This window comes from Watersipora subatra, chromosome 9, assembly GCF_963576615.1.
Source record: "Watersipora subatra chromosome 9, tzWatSuba1.1, whole genome shotgun sequence".
NCBI classification, from domain to species: Eukaryota; Metazoa; Bryozoa; class Gymnolaemata; order Cheilostomatida; family Watersiporidae; genus Watersipora; species Watersipora subatra.
Window position 1 is genome coordinate 34,319,058 of NC_088716.1, and position 27,135 is coordinate 34,346,192.

Below are 27,135 nucleotides of genomic sequence, written 5' to 3' on the forward strand. Positions count from 1 at the left end.
TATATGAATCATCTAAACTCATACGTCTATTAAATACTTATGCACAACAAACCTAGTGATACTGCTCAGGGAATGCTAGACTAATGACTGATACTATAGTTAGCAGCAGTACAGTAGGGAAGTTGTGAATAAACTGATATCTACAAAGTGAGAAATTGTTTCCTTGTTTGGCTCCGAGCTAACTCAGAGTAGCGTAAATACAGTAGAACATCAGACTGGGTTTTAAAAGAAGAGATGTTTGTTGAAACCACCAAAGGTAGGTGATTTACATGAGAGAGAAAAGAAAGAGAGAGAAAAGAGAGAGAAAAGAGAAAGAAAAGAGAGAGAGAGAGGAGAACTGTTTAGGTGCTTTAAGAAAAGGAATATCTTTTAAAGACGTCTTTAGGAAACGAGCCAGAGTGGAAGACGTTGGCTTGGCTGTAGCAGCTACAAGTTTTGTAATATTTTCGGCCAAGTTAGACACTAATGTTTGAGTGCTCATTACACAGAGTATGACCAAAAACACTATTTGTTCTGCTAACACTAGAGGTAGGTGTATAAGGATCTCTATGTTTATGAATAATTCATGAATTAACAATGTCACCAAGGACTGGTATGGAACCCTGTACGACTGCAGAATTACGCCCAGCTAATCAGCATAGAGACAGAAATAGCAATCAAATCAATATGTAAATATCAGCACTGCCTACCGACCTTCCTGTGTTGTCTACCTCAGTCTGATCTCGAGTTACCATAAACATCCTATTTGAACGCCACCCTTATTTGAACGCAGTAAAGGGTTAAAAACGTTAATTTTTGTTTCTGTACGTATTGTAAATATGGTTTGTTTATGTCACTTGCTCTTGAATACATATTTGTAGCCTTTGATATGTAATTATATAACATAGATTTGCAGATTGATAGCATACATTACATATATTATTTGATAGCATCCTTGCTGTTATCTAAACTTGGCTTTCAATGGATCGAGATGTTTGCGGCTCCTCTTCTATTACACATGATAAGCCAGTTTGTGCTGCAAACTGTATCAAACATATCAGCGAGTGCAATGAGCTTTTATGCAACATTGTTAAATATAATTATAAAATAAAAATACGCCTTCAAATTGAGAACTAAATAGAAAATTGAAGGCTTCAACAAATTGCACCATCGTAGGTTAATAGCGGGCAATAGATGTCAACTGGTAGAGATATTTCTCAGCTTCTAAATGTGTAATTATTTAGAGATCTAAGGCAAGTTAGAGGCAAGTTATAGCAGATTTTTGCATGTAAAATGGTTAATGTCGCTCCGCCCGAAGGAGAATTCAAAATATGGGCAGCGTTCCCTTCACCCATAAAAGGGTTATATTTATCTTTCCAAAATTCTGAAGAGCTATTTGAGAAATACAATGCCTCTCTGCCTCCCTCTATTTGAACGTTACCTTTAATAAAGCGCTGCTCTAGGGAAGGAGTTAAAGGTAGAGCGTCATGATGACCAAATAGAGGTTCTACAGTAATGATTGATATTTCAACTGATAATATGATAAGGGAAATGAGGAGTAAAAGGTCTTGTTTAGAGAATACTAAGGAGTGATGGAAAGTATGGTGAAACTTGTGGTTAAATGCATATTATTATTTAGATTCAGAGAATAATCAATACTTGTACAGAGACTAAGAATGTGGCGTGTAGCTCCCCTCTTGGTAAAGCAATATTCTTTCACTACTAAGTGGTCATCACTCACCGAGAGCACCTGCAGCACCTGTTCAATGCTCGTCTGCTTTTCTAGCTTTTCAGAAAACATTCTGACACTGACATGGCTGAGGTAGTAGTAGGAGGAGATCCTTCCAAGAGTCTCAGGGTGCAGATTATAATTATCCTAGGGGTGTGCGCAAGAAAACCATAAAGAGTAGACAATTCTGATTGGGCAGTATTTCTAACAGGACAATTTGTAACTAAAAATAATTGTAACAAAATCAACTTTAGCTGTTTTCAATTCTTTATGTGTTTGCTAAAGCAACAAATCTTCTGGCCATCTTTCATCAGTGTAAATTATAAGCTACTATATATATATATATATATATATAAATATATATATATATAATATATATACATGTAAATGAGCGCTATAAGAATTATAGTGGGTTGAACCAAACCTCTTCGATAGAAATACAGCCAGAGTCTTGTAGTTCTCGAAGGGTTCTTTCGACGAGAGCGGAGAGGTACTTGTTGAGATGCTCAGGGTCAGTATCATCAAGCTCATAATAACTAAAATAAGACATCAGAGTTTGTATTGAAGGCAGCCATATTGACAGCAGCAGAGGTACTGAGTTGAAGGGACTGAAAGCTCTGATTTAACGTTAAAGTCGACCATTTAATATATACATGTATGTATACTAGTATACATATATACACTATATATTCAGACTATCTATATACACTACATATATATAGGCCTATAACATGTGTGGCTTGCCCATATGCCGGCAAAAATCGAAACATGTGAGTTGCAAAAACGTGCGCTATTGGGAACGGTTAAGATCTTGAGGCGAGTGTTCAAACTCCCATGTCTCTGGTAGGAGACTCAATCTAGCGTTGACATTATCACCCACATGGGTTAACCGGGGTGAGGAAACAATTATATATATTGTGTCTATATTCATATACATGTATATATAATTTATAGTAATATATGCATGTAGGGTGAGTACTTGAACCAACACGCATTGAATATGAACTTTATTACGCAGCAGACATCTCTGCTACATTCTCTGCTACATTGCGTAGCAGAGAGTTCATTGTATTACAGATATTTATAGTACAAACTTTAACATAGTCTGATGTCTAATGCAAAGATGACCATTTATTGATGTAAATTTTTGTAGAATTACAACATTTTATAAATTTAACTTTTTCTCAATGAACTAAACATAATATAAGCATGAAGGCAGCACAACAGCACAATACTGCAACTGTACAATAGTACAACTGAACAAGAAACCAAACTCTTTTTAGAGGAATGTCTCCAAACAGAATTGTAGGCTACGAGAACCATAGTACTGTATGTATATTGGGAAGCTCACCGGATTACCTAGTAGCGGAAGTGAAAATACTAGTTCCATATTATGCAATCATCATTTATTCCAGATCACTAGCTAGAATGGTAGGAATCTAGCTAGTGATCAGAGTCTAGCTAATCCAGTGTGGTATATTAGTAGAATACGGCAAGAGCAATGACCAACAAAGAGCATTTATATATGATAGGTAAACTAGGTCCAACTAATGTTGATATACTAGCTGTCCTGACAAGGAGAGACAAGACAAGGCCTGTTTTGACAAGGTAGACAAGAGAAGGCCTGGTCTGACAAAGGGAGACAACACAAGGCCTGTCCTGACAAGGGGAAACAAGATAAGGCATGAAACAAGCAGGACTAATCTGTTGAATCATGAAAATTTGAATGATACCTGAACATGTTAATAGGCCCATCTCTAGCCTACAGATACCTGAAGATGTCAATAGGTTCATCTCTAGCCTAGAGATACCTGAAGATGCCAATAGGTTCACCTCTAGCCTAGAGATACCTGAAGATGTCAACAGGCCCATTCCTAGCCTACAGATAAAAGAAAAATCTCTTCTTGATTCAGAGATGGAAGAATGCAGGCGAGCCCGCCATGGTTGACTAAGCATCCAGAGAGTTGAAGAGAGCTCTGCACAGTTGCAAACAGCTACATTCTAAAACGCACTTGAAAGAGGAACATTTGTTTGCTTGTTGAGGCAAAACTGAGGAACTAAGGACTCTCAGGGTCATCTATGAAGTGAAACTAAAACTTGAAGAATTAATTTGTACAAAATGGTTAAACTTAAAGGAATGCTAATGATTTTACTGCAAGTCAGTTTTTCCACAGGTAAGTTGAGAGGAGAGATATTGTGAGTTTCTCTTATAGAATGTAGTATTACACATGCTTATATATGTACATATACACATAGTAGTACATACAATAATAAATATAGTATTATATACATTAATAAATATAGTAATACATTCAATAATAAATATAGTAATACATACAATAACAAATATGGTAATACATACAATAATAAACACATATTTGCAATCTTAAATAGAAAAACTTTCTGTTCCTTAAATGCAATTAACAATAATAAAAACATAAAATATGCGTAACAATATAATTACTAGGGAACTAAAGATGAAACAGTTGAAATTATTGCTGAAGATTTAGAACATATTTAGTGAGAGAATTAATAAGTGCAAATTTATGTTAAATATGAACACACACTAAGTACATTAGCATTGTATCAGGGTATAAAATGGCAACACCCAAACTAAACCATAACGATGTAGGAATAATATATACATTGTATACATGTATATCTTATAGCGTAAGTATTGACCACCACAAATAAAGTATACAGTTGTTGAAGTATATCATCAAATAACATATTGTGTTACTTGTGACTTGAATTAAAATAAAATTACAAACAGCTTTTATTTGCAAAGGCGACTGCTGTCTCACAATGTCGGCAACCAGTGACGAGTTCTGTACAAATTTGTAACACGTTCTTCTGCAATGATATACTCTATATATACAGTATATATGTACATGTATATATATACAGTATATATATACATGTATATACAGTATATGTATATATATAGAGTACATGCATATATAAACAGTACATGTTTATATATATATATATATATATATATATATATATATATATATATATATATATGTGTGTGTGTATTATAAACATGTACTATATATATGTACACACACATATATATACCGTAAAACCTCTATTTGACCACCACCTCTATTTGAACGCCACCTCTATTTAATTGCCGTTATGAGAGAAGGGTTGAAAAATAGAGCGACACCCTCTATTGGAACCCCACCTCCATTTCAACACCACTTTGACTATATTTGATCTTTATCAACCCATAATATCAAGTGATCAGTAGAAAAATGTCCACAAAATCGTAATAATAATGAATCGCTTACCTTAATAACATTTCCCTTGTTGTCCAGCTAGAAAGCTTTTAGCTGGTTTTCTTTAAAACTTTGAAAGAAACACCATGGAATTAATTGATAACTATCTCAGGCTAATAGTAGTTCCTTGTTTAATGTGGTCTTGATACTTCAAAAAACATCGATATAAAAACGGTTTGCGAGTTTTTGGGCCAATGGTTACGTCAAGCAAGCAAAACTTTCACACGCTGCACTTGTGCTAAATGCAACGCGTAAAATCTTCGCTCTGCCAAAAATTGTTTGAACACTAATATCGACTAGTTAAGCAGTGCAAAAGTAAAACTGAGGTGAGAAAACATTGTGGAAAGTATTGGACTACCAGAAGATGTTCGTTCCATCGAAAGTAACAATCAGGACACAGCTCACCGCGCAAACGATCAAATAATTTTGTCTCAAAAATGCTAACTTTTGTTTCTGCATGTAATATAAATTTAGTTCGTTTATGTCCCTTGTTCATGAATATATCCCTGCATCATTCGATAGATTATCATTAGATAACTTGTGAAATTTGCAGAATTATAGCGTATTATTAGATAGGATCATTGCAGTTATCTGATCTTATAATTGATCGACACTCCTAACTCCTCTTTTATTGCACATAGAAAGTCAGTTTTGGCTGCAAACTGTAGCAGACATATCAATGAGTGCAATAAGTTTTTATTCAATATTATTAGGTATAAATATAAAATAAAAATATGTCTTCAAATTTAGAATGAAATGAAAATTGAAAGCTCAAACAAAGCAGGACACAGGCTATAATATCATCGTAGGCTAATTGCAAGCAATAGATATCAACTGATAGAGACATTTCTCAGTTTCTCAATGCATATTTATTAAAAGATCTTTGACAAGTTGGAGGTAAGTTAGCAGATTTATTGCACCTGAAAGGTTTAATATTGCTCCATCGAAAAAACAGAGCAAAATATAGGCAACATTCGCTACGCCCGTAAAAGGGCTAAATTAACTTCCCAACATTCTGAAAAAAACAACGCCAGCCTCTATCTGAACGTCACCTCTGAATGATCGCCATCCTAAATTGACCAGTACTATAGAGGAAGGGTTGAGAAATAGAGCACCATAGTGTTCAATTAGAGGTTTGATGGTATACCGTAAATATATATATGTATATATATACCGCAAAACCGAGTATATATATGCTATTATATAGATATATAGCATTTATAATATATATTATATATAGCATATACAATATATATATATATTGTATATATATACAGCGTATATATGTGGGCCCATGCTAGCCTAAATACAAGAAGGAATTTAACAGTCGATATGGGTTTATACCCCTAAACGTGAGCCCATGCTAGCCTAAATACCGGAAGGAATTTAACAGTCGATATGGGTTTATACCCCTAAACGTGGGCCCATGCTAGCTTAAATACAGGAAAGAATTTAACAGTCGATATGGGTTTATAGCCCTAAACGTGGGCCCATGCTAGCCTAAATACAAGAAGGAATTTAACAGTCGATATGGGTTTATACCCCTAAACGTGGGCCCATGCTAGCCTAAATACAAGAAGGAATTTAACAGTCGATATGGGTTTATACCCCTAAACGTGGACCCATGCTAGCCTAAATACAGGAAGGAATTTAACAGTCGATATGGGTTTATACCCCTAAACGTGGGCCCATGCTAGCTTAAATACAGGAAGGAATTTAACAGTCGATATGGGTTTATACCCCTAAACGTGGGCCCATGCTAGCCTAAATACAGGAAGGAATTTAACAGTCGATATGGGTTTATACCCCTAAACGTGGGCCCATGCTAGCTTAAATACAGGAAGGAATTTAACAGTCGATATGGGTTTATACCCCTAAACGTGGGCCCATGCTAGCCTAAATACAGGAAGGAATTTAACAGTCGATATGGGTTTATACCCCTAAACGTGGGCCCATGCTAGCTTAAATACAGGAAGGAATTTAACAGTCGATATGGGTTTATACCCCTAAACGTGGGCCCATGCTAGCTTAAATACAGGAAGGAATTTAACAGTCGATATGGGTTTATACCCCTAAACGTGGGCCCATGCTAGCCTAAATACAGGAAGGAATTTAACAGTCGATATGGGTTTATACCCCTAAACGTGGGCCCATGCTAGCCTAAATACAGGAAGGAATTTAACAGTCGATATGGGTTTATACCCCTAAACGTGGGCCCATGCTAGCCTAAATACAGGAAGGAATTTAACAGTCGATATGGGTTTATTCCCCAAACGTGGGCCCATGCTAGCCTAAATACAGCAAGGAATTTAACAGTCGATATGGGTTTATACCCCTAAACGTGGGCCCAAGGTAAACGATATTTGCTGATAATGATGAACCAGTTAAACAAGTTTTTACAATGTTGTTTTTCTCGTAAGTCTAACACAATGAAAAGTTTGAGATATTCTCAAATAACCTGAAATATCGGAACAGAGGATTACATAGAGTGGATAGGTAAAGCATCCTCGCTAAACTGTAACAATATACTTAAGCATTAAACGCAAGGTATATAACCGTATAGATCGATATATACCATTCTAGAGTTCTTTGTCGTATAGAATATTAGGGCCATCTATGCTATTTTAAAGTTCTGAATTGTATAGAATATTAAAGCCATTTATGCTATTCTAGAGTTCTATATTTTATAGAATATTAGAGCCATCTATGCCATTCTAGAGTTCTATATTGTATAAAATATTAGAGACATCTATGCTATTCTAGAGTTCTGTATTGTATAGAATATTAGAGCCATTTATGCTATTATAGAGCTGCTTTACACATGGTTTCAGGGTACTATGCTAACCTATGCTTTAATCGGAAGATCACAATGGACTGCCGGCCCGCAGGCAAAGCCTATGAAAATGGAATAATGCAAATACTCTCTGCCACCGTGTTACTAAGCAGCGATGCTGCCGCTCTAGAGAGGAATAATGATGGCTCGAGTTGCACATCTGTAGAGTACGAATGCACAACGGCATTGAGAAGTGAGTGTCAAAGTCAAGTAAGGCCATACGATGGTCGCCAACAATGCTGCACAGTTCTCTGTTGCTAGTTTCACAATCGCCCTGCTAGTTGTCTAACAGGGTGTCTCAAGGCTTTTCTAGCAGTCTACGAGCGACTTACCTTGTATAATAGAAGGTAGGAATGTCTGCCTATTCAAGCATTCGAGCTCATGCCATTGCAAGATTTGAAGGTTTTGAGGTTTTGCTTTACAACCTTGAGAGCCATTTATTAAATTGAACTGCAAATGTTTCTTTAATCACAAAGGGGGAATGGAGTTGGGGGAGTAGGGTGGAGGGAGTGAAGTTGGGGGAGTGGGGTGGTGTGGGGGGTTTATATTTTTTGTAGCCTGTAGCCATTGCGCAATAAAATACCCAAACCTGAGCATGATTTCCATCTACTTAAAAATCTAAAGACTCAACATGAGGAATACTATTGGGCACGTAACCCGTGTCTCAGCCAATGAGAAGTGTGGAGGCTTGTTGAACAGCATTGTCTACGTCAAACGCATGTGCTTGCGATACCTATTTGGTCATATTTGTGGTTGATTACATAGCTGTTGATTGAAAGTAGCTTTTCGTTATCACCCTTGTTGATGCAGCCTTTCATAAATACCTATATTAAAGGTTAACTGATAGCATTTTAAAATTGCACCTATTTACAATAATATAATCATGATATTTTACTTTTTAAAAATGTTTTACCGTTGGAAAAACAAAATGGCCAGTTTTGGAGACAAAAAACTCACGATGCAAGCTCCAAGCTGTAATATAAAGAGGTCATTTTGTAGGCAAAACATAGATTGTATGAATAACGATGTCAACGTCTACGAATAGCCAATGCATAAACGCCAGACAAAATCACTATTATTGGCTGCCATTCTTATACATTTTCCCTTATCTTCCCAACATGGCAGCTAATTATAATACCAGGCCAAAACAGATTCCACAAATACTAAAAAAGTCAAGGTCATATATATATACACATATATATATATATTCCGACTAATTATTAAGTTGTGGTTGTGCGCCCCGTCATTTTGCGAAGCACAAAATTCTTCCTTACACAAATTGCATCGTAAAATAAAACATTGCCCGTAAAAATGAGCTATTCTCGCAATTCTTACGAAAATCTATTAACGCATTCCCTGCATTCCCTGCATTCCCTGCATTCCCTGCATTCATGAATAAAGAGTCTGAAAGGATAATCTTTAGATAATCTAGTTGAGGAAAAGCAGGTTTAATATAATTACGGTGTCGCAGTAGTTTGCAGTTGATTATGTGCAAAGACCAATCTTTCTGCCAATTTTACGACCAAAATATTGATGAAACCCCAATATGTAATGTTATCCTCTACTGTAATGTAATATTATCTGCTGTTGTTATGTAATGTTATCTGCTGTTGTTAATACAGTCACATTTTGTGCTGACAGTTAACCTCTAACTGTCAGCATGGGCAGATGTAGGCCTACATCCAAGAACACCATAAAATCCATCTTAAATAACCAAAATAAAAAGAGCTATGTAGATGCTTGTACTAGCCAGCGGTACTGCATTTATGACTCGATACTGCATTTATGACTGATACTCACAAATAGAGAAATTCAAGCGTTACTGCAACTATGAGACTCGCTGCTGTTTAGCAGACTTTCTGTATTCTATAGACAGTACCAGAGATGAAATTACAAACAGGGCTATACTCTCACTCTTCGATCACATCATGGAGGAATGCAACGGGAAGACAACTTGCTACCTCGAGATGCCCAACTGGAACTTTGTCTCCGGCACTGTCAATGACTGTAGTAGACGATTTCCAAGTAAAGCCAATTTCTACCTACGGGGCGTCTACCTCGATATAACATGCCTGATGGGTAGGACATTGTTTTTAATAAACCATTATATAGTCAAATGCCTTTTATTCTCTCTATTATCTGCTGGAGGGCTCTCGCATCGCTCATGCCTCGCGCCGCTAGTTTAACATGATTACCGTGGCTACCTGGATTACTCAGCCATGCCTAAAGCACCTGATTAAAATCGGTAAAATCTTCTGGGGTGTTGGTCGCATATGAATAATAAGTTTTGTTCATACAATTGGGAATCAAACTATTCACATCATATATGCAATTAGCTGCGGTTCGGTACATTTTAGATTGACTTTTGTACATCAATAACAGGTCTAGCAGAGTTGGTATTCCCATTGGTTGTTTATACAGTGCAGCCTTGAGCCCTCAAAATATTATAACAATTATTAAATTCTTGCGTCGAACGCTAACTAAGTATACGAAAGAGGGATAGTTGGATGACTCAATCTACTGAGTAATGTAACTTATTTATTGCAGCATGTGATGTCAGCCCAATTACTCGGCCCTCAAACTGATTAAAAATTTCAGCATTTCCTCTGAGTCTTATAGTAAACTTTATGTTATGTGTTCCCTCTACATCCTGATAGAAATACATTATTTTAATTATGTAGAGAAAGTCTGTACTGAGTTACTTATGTCTTAACTTATTAGAACATTGCATCGGGAAAACATATTGCAAGCGCAATAATCATTCGTAGTGAATTTTCACCCAAATTAGCTGTACGACATTGCGACAATTTATAACCATGCCTGAGTAGCTGAATGAAATTACTCAGCGAAAAGAGGACGTCTTCAGCTGTAAATTAATTGTAAAAACTGCCTACCATCTAAATAGCAGCGAAAAGCTCCACATTTCCTTTCACCTACAGAGCCACACATGTGAGGTGACACACAAGTGACGTGATCGCATGCGACGTAACACACATGTGAGGTGGCTTACATGGAGTGCCACACGAGTGAGGTGACACACATTAAGTGCCCCACATATGGTGACACAGATGTGAGGTGACACACAAGTGAGATGACACACACGTGAGGTGGCTTACATGGGGTGCCACACAAGTGAGGTGACACATATCAAGTGCCACACATATGGTGACACAGATGTGAGGTGACACACAAGTGAGATGACACACACGTGAGGTGACACACACACGTGAGATGTCACACAAGTGAAGTGACACACATCAAGTGCCACACATATGGTGCCACACAAGTGAGGTGACACACATCAAGTGCCACACATATGATGACACAGATGTGAGGTGACACACATCAAGTGCCACACATATGGTGCCACACAAGTAAGGTGACACACATCAAGTGCCACACATATGATGACACAGATGTGAGGTGACACACATCAAGTGCCACACATATGGTGACACACATGTGAGGTGACACACATCATGTGCTACACATATGGTGACACACATGTGATGTGCCATACTATTTGATGTAGGATGAGCCTGCGTAGAGTGCTAAATAGTGATGTGACAGAAAGTAGTTGTCAGTTCAGTGGTTCCTTGCTGCCCTGATTACCTGATACTGACATTCAGAGCTAGTAGGCTGCGACAGACTTGTCCACCAGAAATCAGAAAAAAAACTTTTGTTGTTACTGATACTATTATTGGCAATCTTATTCTTATGATGATCCTCTGTTTGAGTAAAATTCCTGAGTCAGGGAAAAATAACTCCAAAATCAATATTCTGTTGCCATGAGTGATTTTACTAAAGTAGCAGTGGGTGGCGTGGTTTTTATACACTACATAAAATAGGGATACATAGAGTAACTCCCTTTACTGTAAACATCACAAAGCTTTCTATTCACTAAAAGCTTTTTGGGGCTTAGATAGTGCTGACAAAACTTGAATACGAATTTATTTGCTTTCATTTTCTTCTTAGTAACTGATACTTGAACCTATAACTCACAGATTGAAGGCAACACCCCATAACTGTGACAACCTTCCTCATTTTTTTATGTATGAGTATAAAACCAACAAATAACAAAGACCAAATTTTTTAACCACCAAGAAAACCTTTAGAAAAGTGAATTGAAAGAAAAAGGAGACTGCTGTACTTCTAATCAGAGACTACCATGATTCAGGGCCAATGTGAGATGTTTAAAATATACAAAAAGTCATATTGCTATAATGTAGCAGTAGGACTGAGATTCTGAATGTTATATTTTAGCTGTTGCAACAACCATGCCAACATACATAAACACAAATAGAAGCTCCACATGGAAAACAACTAACAGCTCAACACCAATGGCTGGAGAAAATGTAACAGCGAATGACACAACTGTCACCAGGGATTATCAGTCCACCATCAAAGGTAGGACAACTCTATTAAACTATGAAGGGTTACGCGCAGTAATGATTCAGCTCTATGGAAGAGGCTATGAGTAGCTTGTATCATATAGATATGTGCAGCGAGTCGTAAATATGAGTTGTACACTACACTTGCTTACACTGTATATGTTAGCTGACCAAAATGAAAGAGCAACTTTGGTGTGTACCATGAATATGTGTGATCATGACTGCCAATGGAAAACAAGACCATGCCTACTGTCATTGCAAAAGCTCAGCTAATGAACTGATTTAAAACGAATGTTCCTCGAGACAGGCACCGAGTGATCTAATCCAAAGGTTAATATGAAATCATTTGATTAATGAAGGCTTGTCGGAATTTCCTTTCACTGAAGGATTAGTGTGCATTCCTACTTCTCCTTCTGCAGAAAAACAGAAGGAGACGACATCGAAGAAACCGGAAGCTACAAGAAAGCAGAGAGCTGGGGCTAGCAAAGATGTGAACGCGGCGTATATCAATTCAGCAAATATTATAACTTGTTCTGTTGCTACTTTTTTAATAACATTTTTTATTTTCAACTAAAAATTAGTATTTAATCGCGAGCATTTCAAATGTTGTTACAAAACAAACTTATAGCCCTTTTTACCCAATAGTGAGGCTGACCTATTATTATTACTACTACTATCATTACTACTATTATTACTACTAATATTATTACTACTATTATCACTAATATTATTATTATTACTACTACTATTATTACTACTATTATTATCATTACTATTATTACTACTATTATTACTACTATCATTACTACTACTATTATTACTACTACTATTATTACTACTATCATTACTACTATTATTATTACTACTATTATTACTACCATTATTATTACTACCATTATTATTACTATCATTACTATTATTACTACTATTATTACTACTATTATTACTAATATTATTATTACTACTACTATTATTACTACTACTACTATTACTATTATTATTACTACTACTATTATTACTACTATTATTATTACTACTATTATTACTACTACTATTATTATTATTACTACTATCAGCCTAATCGCTTTTATCTTCGCTATTATTATACTAAATTGTTACTATTCACAATTATAATAATTTCCATAGAGTTGTGCTAGTTATATCACTGCTCATAAAGTTGTGCGAGTTATATCACTGCTCATAGAGTTGCGCAGACTATATCACTGCTCATAGAGTTGTGCAGAATATATCACTGCTCATAGAGTTGTGCAGATTATATCACTGCTCATAGAGTTGTGCAGAATATATCACTGCTCATAGAGTTGTGCTAGTTATATCACTGCTCATAGAGTTGGGCTAGGCTAATTAGAGCATAACTTGTGTTTTGAAAGTTGAAAATACTAATAAAACAGAACTACGGACTACGAACTACAGACTACAAACTACGGACTACGAACTACAGACTACAAGGGTTATCAAGATTCAAGTAAACATTTATTTGGGCACAACAAACAATGCTGCTGATTTTAATTGCCCGAAAATAATTTTCTTACTGTTAATTTACCATTATCAATTTAAGACAATTTCAAACTCGATATCTGACAGGTTTCTTCTATAAATCAATATTCTTTGCAATATGAGTGTTCACAAAATGGTACAGATAATAGATGCCTTCTGCCAAAAGTTGCATCATTTTGAGATGCAATCATAGGCAAATAGCATTTTTGTGTGCTTCACCCAGTCATGTTTGTACTCGCGTTTTGAATACCACAAAATAACTCATTTGTGAAGCCTTGAGCAAATGGTGCATGCATGGCATCAAGCATTCTTTCACTATGACACAAACTTGTTTGATGTCTATGTAAAACTCACGAACCAACCAGAAATTACAGAAGCGTGTGACTGGTAAAAAATGATACCCCAATTTCTGCTCGAGAAACCAACTTATGGTGGCTGTGTGGAGCATTCTAGACAATTTTCAGGTTAATTATGGCAAATCATGTTAAAATTTCTAGCCAAAGTAAAGAAAATTAAAATTAGAAACATACATCCAAGAATTTGTTACATATCTACTATTTGAAGACAGTCTGCCCCATCCAGTGTAACACGATCTATTAAAACAATCTACATATCAAGTGTTTGTATAGTGATGTATCACACCATCAATAAAGACAGTTTACATATCAAGTGTTTGTATAGTGATGTATCACACCATCAATAAAGACAGTTTACATATCAAGTGTTTGTATAGTGATACACCATATATAAAGAGAGTCTACATATAAAATGTTTGTATGGTGATGTATTAAACTATCCACACTAATGATTTCTATGTCAGTGCTGCTACAATTTTGTAGTTTCTTAGGTTTAAAAACCATAGATATATTATTTGCCTACTTCTAAATGCATTGATCCTATGTGCAATTACACAACTGCCATGCGCTAAACGACAAACAGTTCAAGTACACCTACCTAAAAGAGACGAATAAGTTGGTGAGATAAAAGGAAGCTGTAATTGATTGGTTGGTGTCTCTTGGAGATGTTATTAATGTATATTGGGATTCATTTTATACATCGCTATAACATACACCTTTTACATCGCTATAACATCCACTCTATACATCGCTATAACATTCACTCTATACATAGCTATAACATCCACCTTTTACATCGCTATAACATTCACTCTATACATAGCTATAACATCCACCTTTTACATCGCTATAACATTCACTCTATACGTAGCTATAACATCCAACTTTTACATCGCTATAACATTCACTCTATACATAGCTATAACATCCACCTTTTACATCGCTATAACATTCACTCTATACGTAGATATAACATCCACCTTTTACATCACTATAACATTCACTCTATACGTAGCTATAACATTCACTCTATACATAGCTATAACATTCACTCTATACGTAGCTATAACATTCACTCTGTACGTAGCTATAACATTCACTCTATACATAGCTATAACATTCACTCTATACGTAGCTATAACATTCACTTTATACGTAGCTATAACATTCACTCTATACATAGCTATAACATCCACTCTATACATAGCTATAACATTCACTCTATACGTAGCTATAACATTCACTCTATACGTAGCTATAACATTCACTCTATACGTAGCTATAACATCCACTCTATACGTAGCTATAACATTCACTCTATACATAGCCATAACATTCACTCTATACGTAGCTATAACATTCACTCTATACGTAGCTATAACATTCACTCTATACATAGCTATAACATTCACTCTATACATAGCTATAACATTCACTCTATACGTAGCTATAACATTCACTCTATCCATAGCTTTAATAGAGTAAGTGTAATGATCAAAGCTTTGTATCTCCAAACTACTAACTGTTGGTGAAAAGATGATATTGTGCGGAACAAAATGTGCAATTCTCAAACTTCATAAAACTCAGTTGATAATGTTCATATGTCCCCCCCAGAAGAATGCTACTTCTGATGCTTAGCATCGCCTGAGTGTAATGGCCTTTACCAAAATGAGTCAATTGTTGTTAGGTGACTAGGTACTGTTACGATGGCAGACAAGTAAAGCAGGTACTACTATGGTGGTGCGCTAGTAAAGCAGGTACTGTTATGGTGGTGCGCTAGTAAGGCATTTAGTGTTCCGGTGGTGCGCTAGTAATGCAAGTTTGTTCCCAAGCACACTTTTAAGATGTCCAGGAACCTCTACCACACGTGTGCGCTGATTTTAAAAGCAGCATGGTTAAAAATAAACAGCAAAAGATTAGTGTTCTTTTTTGCATGATGTCGCTGGAATGTGCCCATTATCAACAGTGGTCCTTAACCTTAAATGCTGACAAGCAATTCTAGCGACCGGACCTGACAATATATGTTTCAAATGAATCCTTGGTGTTTTAGCCTAATATTTTCTTCAGTTTTTTGGTCAAATTTACAAAACTCAATAACAGATAGCTATGAGTAAAAGAGATGACAACTCCCCAAAAACCGATTAGATAATGGTGCAGACAACTTCTATTGCCATATTGAACAAGCTGACGAGCAGCTGAGATAAGTTGACATAAGTCTTGGCATGAGCAAAATAAATAAGGATAGGAACGTAATATAAAAAACGTATTACCAGCTATTAACCAAGATATTTATTAACTTTAATAACGATGGAAAATACAGCTGCTGATGCGTGAAGAACTGACCTCAAAGCTTTTACTATATAACTGCTTCTGCATAGCTTCACCTGGCCAATCACCCGTCTGAATAATTTAGAATCCATTCATGTAGGCATTAAGCAGCCATACACCCTGGCACAGTGTCACACCTATGAGCTCACGCTTGGCTAGCATCCTCATAGGGGTAAGGAGCTAATCATCGGCCTCGCACCATGTTATTACGACCTTAACATAGCATTGAGTAGACGAATAAGAACATGAATGGGGAGTGTGCTTGCGAGTGAGAGCGGAGAGCTGGCTGGAGCAGTAGAAAATAATGAGAGGTATAAAGTCTAGGAGTGAGGCAATGGATAAAAAGGCTGGAGTACTAAACCTCTCCTTCCTAATTCTAGTATGCTATACCGTCTGCTCTAGATGTCAGGGTATCGATGAGGGTATGTACATACGTGTATTAGTTTATGGAACTTGATGCCAGAACATTCAAAAACAGTGTGTATTTTAGTGTGAAGAAAAAAACCTAAAATCCACACCTTGTTTAGAGATGAAACTTGGTCATAAGAGTAAATTGCATGTCCTTTCTGCAGCATAAACCGAGATGCCTTTTTTCACTAAAACATGCGATAGGAGAGGAGTCGAGACAGCCATAGTTTTTTACTCAAGGCGGAACTTGTGCAAACTTGCATGCAACTGAATTCAAACTGCTTCTCAAAGAGTTATTAGACTTGAAATAAATTCCTTTGTGGTTATTATTGGTAAAAAGCACTTTCAAATTAAGACCGATTTGACAAGATCTTGAATATAAGGTGACAAATTCTACCATCATGCACTCTCACGATGGTAAAATATAATTATATACCACTTATACGTAAATATGTTAGGATGTTACATTTAATACATTACTATGCCTGCTAATACACAAAAACTATGCTTTACTTAGTTAAAACCCTAAAACAGCTGCCAGACAACGAAACAAAATTTTCAGCCTGACCTCTGGCAGCAAATGGTTCACCCCTTATATGCCGTGTGACTGTCAAATGATAAATTTGACAACCTTTGAGTGAGACTATAATGGCCTTTAAGCAAAATCTCAAACTTGACTTCACATGCACGTCAGGTTACCGTGAAATCAGAGCAATGTGTGTATACATTGCCTACGCATTCTAGGGAACCAATAAGCAGAGCGTGACAGTGTGTACATACTAGGGAACCAATCAGCTGAGTGTGTACATACTAGGGAACCTATCAGTAGAGTGTGTACATACTAGGGAACCAATCAGTAAAGTGTGCATACTAGGGAACCAATCCGTAGAGTTTGTACATACTAGGGAACCAATCAGTAGAGTGTGTACATACTAGAGAACCAATCTGTAGTGTGTGTACATACTAGGGAACCAATCTGTAGAGTGTGTACATACTAGGGAACCAATCCGTAGAGTGTGTATATACTAGAGAACCAACCTGTAGTGTGTGTACATACTAGGGAACCAATCTGTAGAGTGTGTACATACTAGGGAACCAATCTGTAGAGGGTGTACATACTAGGGAACCAATCTGTAGAGTGTGTACATACTAGGGAACCAATCAGTAGGGTGTGCACGGGCAAGAGAATAAAAAATACACTTGCTACTACCTGATAACTCATAACATACCATATTTTACAGAGGAGCAGGTCTACCTGGCAGAGAGTGGCAGCGTGTGTGTGGGCGAAGAATACGAAGTTGGATGTGGAATCGCTGATGGCAGCATGGTTATGAATGTAACCAAGCTATGTTTTATGTTTGACAGCGAAGAACAAGCGCTGACTTGTAACAAGGGCGGTCTATGCTTTCTCACACTTACACCAGGTATGCGAACCAACCGTAGATCGCTAATATTACCAGCAACATCAATTTATAATTTTGTCACTTACGTTACAGTGAGTTTTCGTGAGAATAGCAAACCCAATCAAGCATGAGGAGACAACCTAAATGCTTCACACCGCCGTTTTCCTGTACCCAAACTTATGGCAGGTCATTCCTTATAACCAATTGCTAGAACGATTTACATCTCTTATACTAACTGCAGGAAATAACAAGTATCATTCATAAGTATTATACACATTATTATTATTACTGCATTAAAATCTCCAAAAGTTAAAATAAGAAATTCAAGATGTTAACTTAATTTGTTTCCTTTTAGCTTCATTGGACAAATTGACCAAAGGCCTCGACACCCTTATTTTGAGAAGTGTTTCCTATTTACTTTAGCCAAGCACTAGTGCCTTTATAAAAGCTATTTGTCTATTGGTTATAGCAATATAGAATAGTACAAAACATTTAAAAGCTATTTGTCTATTGGTTGTAGCAATATAGAAATGTATAAAGCATATAAAAGCTATTTGTCTATTGGTTGTAGCAATATAGAAATGTATAAAGCATATAAAAGCTATTTGTCTATTGGTTATAGCAATATAGAATAGTACAAAACATAGAAAAGCTATTTGTCTATTGGTTATAGCAACATAGAATAGTACAAAACATGTAAAAGCTATGTCTATTGGTTGTAGCAATATAGAATAGTAGAAAACATATAAAAGCTATGTCTATTGGTTATAGCAATATAGAATAGTACAAAACATATAAAAGCTATGTCTATTGGTTATAGCAATATAGAATAGTACAAAACATATAAAAGCTATGTCTATTGGTTATAGCAATATAGAATAGTACAAAACATATAAAAGCTATGTCTATTGGTTGTAGCATTGAAGAATAGCATAAAGTAATAAAACCTGTAAAAGCGATGTAAATTTTTGCAATTGTCTTCTCATGTACCCTACCACATCCTTACAACTGTATAATTTCATAACCAGCTTCCACAAACAGATACATGTAGACCTAAGCTTTGAGTTGTTGACATTAAATTCCTCATTTTCTCAATAACTCGGTACCTCCTCTCCCGTCCCCAATATTTTTTAGCACATCTTTAGCAACGCCAATTAATAATGGATTACTGTTATTAAAAGATTGGCCTGGACCAACTATTCTATATATGTAGATCTACGTACCCATGTAAATAGAGGTCTATGTAACTATGTAAATAGAGGTCTATATAACCATGTAAATAGAGGTCTATGTACCCATGTAAATAGGGGTCTATGTAACCATGTAAATAGAGGTCTATGTAACCATGTAAATAGAGGTCTATGTAACCATGTAAATAGAGGTCTATGTAACCATGTAAATAGAGGTCTACGTACCCATGTAAATAGAGGTCTATGTAACCATGTAAATAGAGGTCTATGTAACCATGTAAATAGAGGTCTATGTAACCATGTAAATAGAGGTCTATGTAACCATGTAAATAGAGGTCTATGTAACCATGTAAATAGAGGTCTATGTAACCATGTAAATAGAGGTCTATGTAACCATGTAAATAGAGGTCTACGTACCCATGTAAATAGAGGTCTATGTAACCATGTTAATAGAGGTCTATGTAACCATGTTAATAGAGGTCTATGTAACCATGTAAATAGAGGTCTATGTAACCATGTTAATGAGGTCTATGTAACCATGTAAATAGAGGTCTATGTAACCATGTAAATAGAGGTCTATGTAACCATGTAAATAGAGGTCTATGTAACCATGTAAATAGAGGTCTATGTAACCATGTAAATAGAGGTCTATGTAACCATGTAAATAGAGGTCTATGTAACCATGTAAATAGAGGTCTATGTAACCATGTAAATAGAGGTCTATGTAACCATGTAAATAGAGGTCTATGTAACCATGTAAATAGAGGTCTATGTAACCATGTAAATAGAGGTCTATGTAACCATGTAAATAGAGGTCTATGTAACTTTGTAAACCAGGTAACATTGTTATGAATAATATTGCAAAAAAGTAAACTTGTAGCTTGTGAAATTACTATACCAGCTCCTTTCCATTATTGAGGCAGAGCATGCAGAGACAAGAAATATTCCTTAAAGGTTGACTTGCAACAAAATTCACACTACAGTTATTTGATATCAACAGGTTCACCATGTCTTACTCTGTTGTGTTGTAAGTGCAAAATATGTGGAAATGTGATTACAAGTTCTTAAAAGCTCTTAAAAGCGAACAGTTAATCGCAGCCATCACGAAAATGCTGTAAATTGTAATCCATTTCCAAAACAGATCAAATAGGATATAACTGAACAAGATGGATTTTGTTTACACTTTCATGCAACCTCATTCGTCGAAATATTTTCACAAATATACTTCTCGCAATCAATAAAACCATGTCTATTGTCTCTACACGTCTATTTCATCATAATTGTAAAGCTGTCATTCGAGCACTGATATCCGATAACCTACCGTAAAAATTCGTTTAATTTTTTAACCTCAGGTCGAAGGAGTGCATATTATCTTCTGACGAACATGAGGAGCCTGCTGGTCCCCTGCGATAGTCGAAAAATGCTGCAAAAACTGGTTACGTGATTTCGCAGAAAGTATGAGTCACATAATCAGATTATGACTAGATGATTAGACCAAGCAGAAATGAAACTGTAACGTAGCGAGCATCTATATTTGATCTGGGCTTTTCGGTAGAACGCGAAGTATTTGTCATAAACTAGTGCTACGATAAGTTTTATATTGAGCTTTTTATTTGCCTTTAATTTTATGTGATAACATCACATGTCAAAACAATAACCAAACTGTTGGAGTACGTCAGCCAAATAAAGAGATTTCAAACTACAGTGTTTTTATGATGGCTGCGATTAACTGTTCGTTTTTGAGCTTTTAAGAACTTTTAATCACATGTCCACATATTTTGCACCTACAACACAACAGAGTAAGACATGGTGAACCTTTTGATACCAAATAACTGTAATGTAATCTTTGTTGCAAGTCAACCTTTAAAGGCTCAAACACACTTGGCGATATCGCATGGCATGGCGTTAATCTGCGCTGGAACTCTCCCAGCAAGTTGATGCTGAGCGATAACGCTAGACTTTCTCTATCAGAACTTTATCGCGTGCGAGAATAATTTTGATTGGTTGTTTTTCCCCAGAATGCAATGCTCTGGCTGCTAATTTCTTTGTGTTAGTGCTCACGCAACAACATTTTGCTATTTTGTTACGATTAAAACATCATCAAAATGAATACTAAATTGTTCAGATTTAATAAGAGCACTCCCAGTCCTGTACGACACAACACCCAAAGAATTACACAGAAACCCAGTTGAAAATCAGCATTTGGGATTCAATCGTTGCGCAGGTTGACTGTCTTGGGAATGATAAAAATTTATTGTATTAAAAATAAAAACTACTACAAAGTAAACTATATATGAAAATTGTAAAATATTACTGTTAAAAATACAAGTACTGTTTTTTTATTGTAGTGTAAAATTCGTGAAAGTGATGTAAGCCTAATAACAAAAACAGAAGTTGTTTATGTCGTTGTCTAGAGGGCCCTTTAAATTGATTTAAATTTATTAACAACTCCGAAGAAACTGATGATAAGGAATTTTATTGGCAGTTTGTGAGCGTGCCCTCGTATTGGTTGCTGATGAATCATTCAAGTGTGTTTCGGCACACGCCGGCGATATCTCTGTGCTCCTCATGACGCACTCGCCTAGAATGTTTGCACCTTAAGGCTTACATGTTCATACAAAACAGATGTCTTATATGAGGTTATTGATAAGCACTAACAGCTAAAAGTAACTAGTATTTACTTAACAGTAATAAGCAGTAAATCTTACATGACTGTTGCGTTATATGACAAGTAAGAGCAAACAATGGCAGCCAGTCATATAGAACTGATGCTAACATCGCTTTAGAGCCAAAATACCGGTAAAGACAATATTATTAGAGGTATTAATTTTTTTATAAACATTCAGTTAGACTGATGATTAACCTTGTGCTTCACACCAGAAGCGTAATATACTAGTACAGATTCAGCTATGCTCTTGTGACAATAGACTTTCCGCAATTGCAGGAGAAGACAACAATATACCTGAAGCTGTTCTAGACCTGATGCAAAACATTCTTGATGATTGTCAAGGGAAGGCTATGTGCAGAGGGACAATACCTACACATGGTAAAATACAAGCAGATTTTGAAGAAGGATCATATGACTTTCTCTGTGGCTGGAACTCCCCAGAATATCTTGTTTTTGTACAGATTGTTACAAGATGCATCGGTGCGTACTCAGTTTCTTTTGCTAGCCAAGGTAATGATGAGATTGCAGATTGACTTGTGCCCATCCCACATCTGTACCTATTTTTGCTAGCACCACTTACAAATTAAATGCATTCATGTTGAACAAGTTTTGTGAGAGTATTGTTTGGACTTGTCTGTTCTTGTCATAAAGCATACGGCCAGATAATACAAAGAGTGCCCTACAGATAAGCAACCTTTTTACAAATAGAAGTAATTATTAAAGAGATGAATGCAGACTGAAGGAAAGCTAGTAAGATGTAGACTAACATAAAGCTAGTTGACTGCAAATATTTGACAGATGTGGGACATATCTCAAGCCGCCCAGCTACCTATACAGAGTTTGCTGAAGAGGAGACTAGTCCAGAAACTGTAACTACAGCCGTAAGAGAACCCGAGCAGCCGGCAGCAGTAGCAAGTAATGATAAGCCTATAATAGCATTTGTGAGAAATATGGGTGTGAAGATGTGTATATCAGAGCGGATTGTTGAGCAAAGCTAGATGCCATAGCCAGACTCTACATCAACATGTGACCAAGTCTAATAGAACAATGTTATATCAAAGAGCTTTTGGCAAATAGACCAAGTTGCCTTTAGACCTTATGCTGGGTTGTTTTTTCGATTGTCTCAGTACCTCTCTAAGGATGTTTTGCTAATTCTGTACAATTCCTTCATCAATTCCAAACTCTCGTATTGTGTTGAGGCATGGGGACATGCTCCAGACTGCTACTTAAACAAAATTAAAGTTTTTCAAAACCGTTTACTCAGAATAATTAACAAGAAAGCTTATGATTTTTCTGCTAATCCGCTATTCAACCTAAATAGAATTTTAACTATCAAAAAGTTATACCAATACAAAGTACTGATAAAAGCACACAACACATTTTACGAAACAAACAATAACAGGACGATAACACATTTAACTACTCGTCAAACACACATAAACCTAAAAATACCATTGTTTAAATCAAAAGCTGGTCAATGTTGTTTGGATTATCAAGAGTCATTGCTATGGAATCTACTACCGGTTACACTGCGTAAAATTGTAAATGCTAATTCTTTCAAAAATGAACTGAAGCACTACCTCAGACAACCAGACGACTAAACCAACTAGACATACTTCTGCTGAGTCTACTTTCAGGTTCCGCGCCTTGATTAGCCTTGCTATTGCGCACAGGGACCTCATCATCACCTTCCCTAGAGTGACATTTTTTTTTTATTTCTCTTGTCTTTTTATACTGTTAGAAACACTCTTCATATTATTTTTTGTGGTTATATTATAGATGAAAATAAACAAACAAACAAAATAAATGATCTTTTACAGCCAGCGTTAACACACAGGCTCTAGAATTTGAGTGTTATCCCTTGATAGGTTGTCTCACGTGTACCTCTAGTGTACTTATTTTAAATGACACCAGATCTATATACAGTCAAACATGGATAACTCGAACTTCACGGGACCGAGCGAAAGTGTTCGAATTATCAGAGCGTTCAAGTTATCAGAGCACTGTCATTAGTCCATGTATTTACTTATTTATTAGTAGATACATGTACATATACAAACTATAATATAAATCAAAAGCACAAATGGCTTGTTTCCAATTAAATTCTTCTAATGTAAAGTTTAAAACGTTTTTATCAAAAAGTATAGAGATTTTTCTATCACTTGAGATTGGTTTGTTGTTTGAGGTGATGTTATTGCCAGGACGTTTTTTAGATTGACATTGGCAAAACTTGATCGTTGTTGAAATGCTCAAAAGAAAAGACATCTTTTTCTTTTGAGCGTTTTACCCACGATCAATTTTGCCGATTTTTCTTGAAGTTTATGCAAAGATTACCTCACTTTACTTTGCTTCCGAAGGGCGATCGCTAAGCGAATGTTTGGTATAATTCAACTTTCACCCTTATAATAAAGGCATCGGGAAAAATATTTTGCCGATGGTGGTAATAACGACGCTTATGAATTACGAAAAGTTGAGGTTTACCTCTATGGCTTGGAATAAAGTGATTTTCTAAAGCGATAACAACCGTTTCGGTAGCCGTTGGGCAAAAAACAGTTCGAGTTAACAGTGTTGAGTTCGAGTTATCTATAGCAATTTATCATTACGTGGGAACGGACCAAAGAAACCGTTCGAATTAACCATGTGTTCGAGCTATCCGTGGGCGAGTTATCCATGTTTCACTGTATATACTTGAAGTTTGTTCAGATAGATGAGGCATATTTATACTACCTAATACCCAATACACTTGAGGTATGAATTGCAGACATAACATCAACTCCAACAACGACGCAAGCTACTCCAACCAGAAACACTTCTGAAATGAGTACACAGCCTACCACCTTAGAACTGTATAGAAACGCTACCAATAGACGACCTACAGGAGAGACAAGTTCAGGAATATCAGAGACAACAAGGAGTACTATCATAATCGACACGATTAAACCAGAAATGAGAGCCAATGACCGCACTATGCCTATTTCCCGCTGGTGTGTTCTTCACTGGAGAACAAGGTTATGTAAACGCTACATGCGTTGGTCAGCAAGGGGACATTGGTGAAGCCAAATCGGTCATACCAACTGCCTTTTTATAAGTTCCCTAAGTATCTCTGTGACATGTTCTGCGGGCCAGAATAAAACGCATGCCCATAAGTGAAAAATCATTGATAGATATATTATTATAGTTTTTATAGATGAAGTATTACAATTTATATTGTTGATAAGTTGTGTTTATATGTGACTAGGTATTATCTGGAATAATATCTTTTTAAATTTTGCTATATTATCGTCTCTTTTATGCAGGTAATTTTGTTATATTAACATCTCTTCTATGCAGGTAATTGAGAAAGCTTGCTCAGTTTCAATAAAACATCATGTCCACTAACCCTTGAGCTGAAACAAACATTCCATTTACTAGTCTAAGATTTTTACTAGGGACCACAACTGTACCTAGGTTCATGATAATCATTTGAATGATGAGAAGGTGTCACTGCAAATTAGAAGGTTGAACAACTATCACGAATGCATACTCCCTTTAACACTTCAATAATGGTAGAAGACAAACCCATGACATTTGATAGCATTCCGTAATAATATTGATAATGCGAAAGGGAAACCAAATGGCAAATATGTAGTAAAAAACTGTACCAAAAACACAAAAACTCACAGCATAGCCAGGAGCCCTTGCCATATTCATTAAAGAATATTTAACAGCATAGCCAGGAGCCCTTGCCATACCCTAGGACACTTATGTATTCGCGGCATCTAACTTTCGCGTTTTCGCGGTGTCATCCTCTCGCGAAAGTTTCATGTGCGAAACTAAACTATCATAACAAACGAGCGAAAAAGCGAAACTAAATAGCTTTGTTCATTGATACTGTAGAATGGAATTTTATAACGACATTTATTTTAACGTTTTCAACGACCACTATAGCATCGTTAAAATATAAACCAACAAAATAATTTGACTATCAAAATTTATTACGTTATTATTTTGCAATTAATTATGATTATTTTTTCATTAAGAATGATTTATAATGATAGGAATTTGATGTCAATGCACACAAATTAGTAGATTATCGTTTGCTGGGGACATCAATCAATGCAGTGAGCACCGTGTGTTGAAAGAAAATAAGACACATGCACTGACACTCGCAGTACTACACAAGCAGCATGGCTCTGGAAAGGTTTGGATTCACCACTGACACCTCTTCAATAACTTGTAATTTTTTGAGATTTGTTTTGTTTTAAGTGATGTGACTGATGAGACGTTTTTAAATTAAAATAGGCAAAACATGACCGCAGTTAAAATGCTCAGAAAAAGACATCTTTTTCTTTTGAGCGTTTTAACAAAGATCAATTTTGCGGATTTTATTTTAAGTTCATTCGGAGGCTTTTACGTTTTCGATGGGTCATGGCCAAGCGGGTGTTTGATAAAACTTAATCTTCTGCAAACCTTTATAAAAGTCATTAACAAAAATATTTTGCCTCTGATGATGATAATAATGATGCCTAAGAACTACTAGCAGTTGAGGTTTGTCTCTATGGCTTGGAATGAAGTGATATTCCACACGATAAAAACCGCGTCCATGGCCGTTGGGCAAATAACTTTTCGAATAAATGATGTTGAGGTCGAGTTATCTGAAGGAATTTATCATTGCGTTGGAATTGACCAAACAAATCCGTTTGAGTTGACCTTGTGTTTGAGATGAAATGTTACATTTTATCCGAGGGCGAGTTATCCGAGTTGGACTGCACTTACCGTAAAAAATTCCCAAAAAGTTGGGGCGGCTCAGCCGGCCAGCTAGCTGCCCCAGTGAAAACGGGCCTGTTGATAGTCCAAGAAACAAATGGCAGCAAGCGATCAAATTGCATTATCGACCTTGCCCACACCATTCTACCTGCGGTTCACAATTACAACCTAGTCGCAAATTGAAATTTTTTTTTATCGGTGAACTGAACCTGAGGAATCTAATTATGTTTGTTCCACTGCATTTATTTTCACATCACTATATTTTCGCACTCATCAGAGCTGCGAAATTAAGTTGCTCCGAA

At 36.2% G+C, this 27,135-nt stretch overlaps 3 protein-coding genes across 3 annotated transcripts in view; 2 read left to right on the forward strand and 1 right to left on the reverse strand.

Moving 5' to 3' along the window:
- LOC137405400 (activating signal cointegrator 1 complex subunit 3-like) overlaps positions 1-27,135 on the reverse strand; it is a 242,727-nt gene that overhangs the window by 20,860 nt on the left and 194,732 nt on the right. The window contains exons 29-30 of the mRNA XM_068091649.1: positions 2,133-2,244; positions 1,721-1,855 (exon numbers count right to left, since the gene is read on the reverse strand). Of these exons, the coding sequence (XP_067947750.1) occupies positions 1,721-1,855; positions 2,133-2,244 (247 nt within the window). The remainder of the gene's footprint in view (positions 1-1,720; positions 1,856-2,132; positions 2,245-27,135) is intronic.
- On the forward strand, positions 3,723-13,632 carry LOC137405411 (uncharacterized). Its single transcript, XM_068091662.1, has 5 exons — positions 3,723-3,882; positions 7,824-8,018; positions 9,698-9,904; positions 12,089-12,232; positions 12,636-13,632. Exons 1-5 carry the CDS (start codon positions 3,828-3,830, stop codon positions 12,788-12,790), a joined length of 756 nt encoding a protein of 251 aa, XP_067947763.1. The 5' UTR covers positions 3,723-3,827; the 3' UTR covers positions 12,791-13,632.
- On the forward strand, positions 16,724-25,472 carry LOC137405409 (uncharacterized). The gene is made up of 5 exons (XM_068091659.1): positions 16,724-16,840; positions 18,068-18,250; positions 22,364-22,567; positions 22,886-23,002; positions 24,849-25,472. The coding sequence occupies exons 1-5, from the start codon at positions 16,753-16,755 to the stop codon at positions 25,139-25,141; spliced, it is 885 nt and encodes a 294-aa protein (XP_067947760.1). The 5' UTR covers positions 16,724-16,752; the 3' UTR covers positions 25,142-25,472.